The sequence below is a fragment of the Nuphar pumila genome, chromosome 7, assembly GCF_984573655.1.
Source record: "Nuphar pumila chromosome 7, dmNupPumi1.hap1.1, whole genome shotgun sequence".
NCBI classification, from domain to species: domain Eukaryota; kingdom Viridiplantae; phylum Streptophyta; class Magnoliopsida; order Nymphaeales; family Nymphaeaceae; genus Nuphar; species Nuphar pumila.
Genome location: NC_143255.1, coordinates 16,983,803 through 16,989,482, shown reverse-complemented (window position 1 = coordinate 16,989,482; position 5,680 = coordinate 16,983,803). Strand labels below are relative to the sequence as shown.

The window sequence follows — 5,680 nt, the reverse complement described above, 5'->3', positions numbered from 1 at the left end:
TCTACTTCTAGAATTCTAAGCATAAATCAAAGCAGTGTTGATTATTGTGCTCTTGCGTAGCATACCCTCTTATTTTCTTTCATTGACCAATCGATGAGAACTCTTAGAAGACTACGAATATGAAGAGCCTTCAAGGCGGCTGGGAGACCTTGGCTGCTGGCTTAATTCTCTGTGTTTCTTTCTCTAATATAATAAGCAGGCTCATCTAATATTGCCTCATATTTGTTCCATTCCAGGATACCATATTTTTAAGGTCAGGAACTTGAGGAACGAGATCAAGAGGAGGAGTAATGCCTTGTTTTGTGCCGTTCAGTAACAAGAATTTGGACATCTCATTCTCTGTCTTTAGGCCTTTTGGTGGTCTTACAGAGGAAGTGATAGAAACCCTCAAGTACTTCTGCTCGTGCTCCGAGGGACTTGGATGCTCCTATTCTGCTGTGTTTAGCAGCATTCATGGCAATCTGGTATGCACCAACAAACGCAAAAACTCAACTCCTCCCCCCCCCCTATTTTCCTTTCTCCTGTTGATGCTGCTTTTTGCTTTTGCTTTTTTGTTGGTCAAGTTGGTTTCTCTGCCCCACTGCTTGAGTTATTCCTCATGGCAAAGTTTCTCCCCCCTTTGTTCTCTTCTTATTCTTTTATGAGTTATCTATCGATATCAGATCTGATCTATCGTGATCTTGGGCACTGGCCCCGAAACCACAACAAACCAACGAAACAGTTTGTTGAGTTTTTTCGGGCTCAAACACGTCAGTAAATCCCGGTAGAAGTCGAAACCCAGAACCCTAGAGTTTGATAGGTCTCTATCTCTCTCTCATATATCTCAAAGACCTGCCTCTATCGCCAACCGATCCTCATCTAGATGTCTGTTGTCCTTGATGAGTTTTCTGTTTCGTGTACGGATTTTTTCTGTTTTTTTGTGTAAATGGTGTTTTCATGTTTTGCTGTTGTGTTTGTGCTTGTGGGACTCAACCCTTTGTTGAGTTTCGCTTTTAAGTAATGTTGATCGCTTTTCGGCTCTCTCTCTCTCCTTTTTCCCCCACTTGCATCATTTTCTTTTCAAATTTCCGAGGGAGTTGAGTTTTATATATGCAGGTGATATGGTATGGAGGTTGGAGGAAGAGCAGTTACGGAAATGGGAAATTGTCGATCAATCGTCTGGTACGCTGTTTGAAATATTTAGGTTCTTGGCAGGCATGATTAATTTTTTTTTTTAACTTGAAACCCTCTCAAATAATACCACCTCTTGGACTGAGGAAAAAGGAAAAAGAACGAGGAAACTTATATATTGTTCTAGCTGATGTATGTTCCTTTAAGAAATCATCTATTTGTACGCAGTAACTTAAACGTGTATTAACTTATATTTTGGATTATAAAATATATCATTTACATTTCCAAGCTGTTTCCAGGTGATTAGTGTAAAAACTACAGCTAACTGGTTATTGAAGGCTTCAGAACATGTCTTCTGAAACTGAAAGTTTATTTTTATAGAACATCATAACAAACAGATATATAATAAAGTTTAGTTTCCAAATTATACTGATTGGAAGCATGAAAGGAGTAGGACGCCTTCACTGATTCTAGTTCATGTCACTTTGGGCATCTTGTTGCTGAACTGAAAGTGCAGTGTGCCACATGGTATAAGGTGTTGGATGTGTAACAAATTTGATAAATCAGAAACTCACATGGTATATATGTAGTATCCCCAAAAAGGGCTTAGTTCATGGCAAAGCCATTTTATTTGCTTATTCTTGTCATAGTTAATTATATCAATTTCAAATTTGTTAGTTACAACTGGAAAAGACAATATTTCTATACCCAACTCTTAATAGTTTAGTATCTAACAGAATCATGGTTTTATTTGTTCATTCTTAATAATATCAATGTCGATGTTGCGGGTGTCTTCAATTCTGGACCCATTTTGATTCATGACTCAATCCCAAAATATTTTGGTGACCCTACAATGAGAATTTTCAGTGGAGGTTTGCGGCCAGTTTAGTTTTGTAATTTTTTCTTTTGTACTTGCTAGACTTTTATGCCCTTCGTCCTATATATATAGCCCCTTCCTTTTGAGAGTTAGGTATGAGAGTTTCTAGTGTATTGGGGGATTAGGGTTTCGAGAGGTCTGTATCTTGCCTCTATTTTTTTCACATCTTCTTAGTGGATTTTGTCCCTCCTTTCGAGAGGTCTGAACCACATAAATCTTGTGTCTTCTCTACTTTTCTTCTCTCTAACTTGTGGTTTTCTTCCTTTCAATTGTGGTTTGCATAACAGGTCTCATGTCAACTTGCAAATCTGTCTTCTAGAAACATACCACCAACAATAATGAAACTAATTAGTTAACAAAACCACATTTGCTCGAAATTATAGAGATGAGTATACAAAGTTTTGCAGCCTTTTCTTTTGGAACTGTTCAATCCCCTCAAAATTCCTTCGCCATAGGTCGTTGTGAATTTCAAGAGTTTGTTATTAAATCAACTCGTTCAAAAATATAGCATAAAAATGCTCAATGAAGTTTTAATATAACTTAGCCATATGAAAATACTGTTCCATCATTTATGTTCCATAGTTAGAAAATGTGTTTCCTTTTGCTTTTACTTGGTCTTTTTAGTGAGATACGTAGATGGTTATGTTGCATCGCCATATTCTATAATCTCTCTCTCTCTCTCAACCCCACAATCAGATATGGTTCGGATAAATATTGGCCCAAACTTTGGATTGCATTAGAACTGGTTATATACTGTTTGGATCCAACAATAAAGATTAAATAACAAATGTTGGATCTGGTTTTGAAAGGTAAAAGCTCCACCCAATCTAATTCCTACTACTAGAGGTGTAAATGAGCTAATTCATTTCATTTTAAGCAATTATTCAAATCGTAATAAGTGGATATAACCTAATCGGGTGTAGAATTTGATTCAGATTGGGATGAGAAAAGCTACTATTGAATGAGATCTGAACAGTTTAGTCCATAATCTAACAATTTAAAAGTCCAGCCAATGTTGTCAATATCGGTATCGGCCCTGAATCATTGGGCCACCGATTCAACTGTATCGGCCGATACCGATACTCAACTGAATCATTCTGTATAAGCCCAAAAATAATAGTAATTTATTATGTGTTAATTATAATGTGACACATGTTAAAACCATTAAAATAGTTTTAAAAAAGTATTTTTTTGGCATTTATATATTTATTAAAAAAATAGCTGATTCAGGCTTGCAACGTATCGAATTACGATGCATATGGGCCGATACGCACCGGTATAAATATTGTGATAAAAAAAACAAACACAGGTTTTGATGATGTCATACAAAAAACTAAATTTAAAAGGTTTTGGCAATCTCTCACGTTTTATTATGATTAAAAAAAATCACTGAGAATTGTCACGCTACCCTATAGTTTATTCTGGCATAAGTCCGGGCAACCTAACTAGTGTTTTACTAAAAAGCTCAGTTTACGAAGCCTAAAATCCAAAATTCGATGTAATAGAACTTTAGTGCAACAGGACAGTTTTATTTTTTTTTCATGAAGGATGGGAAAATCACCCTTGGGATCAGAGACCTATAGTCGTGCTGGCTCAGCCTGCTGTACTTACCCTTTCCAAGGGTGTAAACCTATGGCGCACCCTTGCCCTAGGGAGTCGCCCGGCTTAGGCTGAGCAAGAGCTTATCCCTTGCCTTCATTAATGTAAAGGGTTTGACACTCAGAAATGGAACCCTGACCACCTGTCTAATTGCCAAGGCCCCTCCACTGCACCAAACCTCTTCGGGCAGGACAGTTGTTCTATTGAATTATGCAAAAAAGAAGAAGAAAGAGGATCAGGTCCATGAAGGTACCTTAGATGTCGTTCATCACCAAGATGGACAACACCCAAACACCCACTAAATGATAGGTCTCCACTTGGATGGGTTCTACAAGCCATTTCAATACTGTTCATCATGTAGATGAATGGCTTTGGGGGTTGCAAAATGGGCAACTCATATTTGTTCAAAGACCCTTTTTTTGGTGGGTTTCTAGGTGCCGTTCATCTTGGTGATGATCAAAAGTCCCTTGGACCTGATCCTCTCTTACTAGAACCTGGAATAACATGAAGCTGGTGAGTGAAAAGGAAAGAAAAGTAATAGAATAGGATAGATCAATGTTAATTTACATATAGCAGCCAATGAGTGGTAAATATATGTCTATCTGCCTCATGTATCAAATATTTAGAAAAAAATGATGCTGCACTTTTTCATAAATTGTTTTGTTGGCCACTTTACTTTAATCTCTTCAAAGCTAACTTGTAGCTACAAAGCTAGGGAGCCATGAAAGTGAAATTCAATAATATAAAGAAAAGGAATTGTTAAAAGTGTCATTTTAAACAGTTGGTAAGAGTTTGGTGATAAAAAAAAAAAAGTAAGCCAAGTGATCATCTAAGCAATTTCTTAAAAAGTTAGTCATTTGTCTTAAATATTTGGAAATCTAGTCTGCTAAACATTTATTTTCCGATCTGTAAATTAACAAAAAATCAACGCATTTCCCCACTTGTTAGCTCTCGAAGTAAACACTTTCTTTATTATCACTGATTAATGACTCAAAAGTAAACTTCATGGTTGATTCACTTTGATGACCAATGTTGTCAGTATCGGAATCGGATTGGCCAACAATTCAGGTACATTGGCGGATACTGATTCTCAAGTGAATCGTTCTGAATCGGCCAAAAAATATTACATATCAATCAGAACGTGACACATGTTAAAGACATTAAAATAATATTAAAAATTTAATTTTAAGTTATTTTTTACATTTATTAAAAAATAACCGATTCAAGTCGGTATCGTATTGATTTTCTGGCGATAAGATACGTACAGTATCGGCCCACAGGGACTTATACTGACAACACTGTTGATGACTAATATAATCAATTGTTACATTTCCCCCCCAATAATTTTTTCTTTTCTTTTCTCAGCTGGAATCAATACCAAACAACTTATCCTCTATTGCTGAGGTACTAGGCCAAGGGTTTTATGAGGCGTATTGTGGAGAATCAGAAAGTGGACTTCCTGCTGCAAAATTCTCATCTGGTGATATACTTTCAATGTATGCATTGTTTCCAATCTCCAACGCATCAGATCTATCCTATGCATGTTTAGCACTGCTCAAGTCCTACTTCTCCAAAACAGAGGGTCTATCTGCTGCAATTTGCTTTAATTCCTGTGACAAACAGGTGGTGGCAGGGTTACAGGTGTGGAAGTCCTTGCATCATTGTTTCTCATGGCTTCTCAATTCAGAGATCAGGAAGACCATCCATTCATTTATTGTTGATCTGTCTTCAGATGTAAATTTAGATGTCTTTAGGGTGGTCTATGTCAATGGGGATGATGCAGGAGTTGGTCACAACCCTCCCCTAGTGTGCCACAATATAAAAAATGAGAAGGATGATGGATGAAATGAGATTTGTTCAACAAATTTTTTTTTAGTTGTATTTTTTATTTTTTATTTTACGACGAGGAACCCTCACCGAAGCGAGGAAAACCTCGGGTGGGGCCCTACGACCACCCTGCCTTACGTGGCCTACCTTTGAAAGCTACCGACACACCCGTGCACCAGTGGCAACACGTTTTTGTAGTTGTAAATTCATAGCAATCTCATTGGTCATGCTTTGGAGGTTGTTGATGCAAACAAGAAATGCTCTCTA

At 37.1% G+C, this 5,680-nt stretch overlaps 1 protein-coding gene across 1 annotated transcript; it reads left to right on the top strand.

Moving 5' to 3' along the window:
• Positions 1-264: 264 nt before the first annotated feature.
• Positions 265-5,433, top strand: LOC149831312 (uncharacterized). Its single transcript, XM_090012026.1, has 3 exons — positions 265-464; positions 1,096-1,161; positions 4,952-5,433. Exons 1-3 carry the CDS (start codon positions 291-293, stop codon positions 5,429-5,431), a joined length of 720 nt encoding a protein of 239 aa, XP_089868152.1. The 5' UTR covers positions 265-290; the 3' UTR covers positions 5,432-5,433.
• The last annotated feature ends 247 nt before the right edge of the window (positions 5,434-5,680 follow it).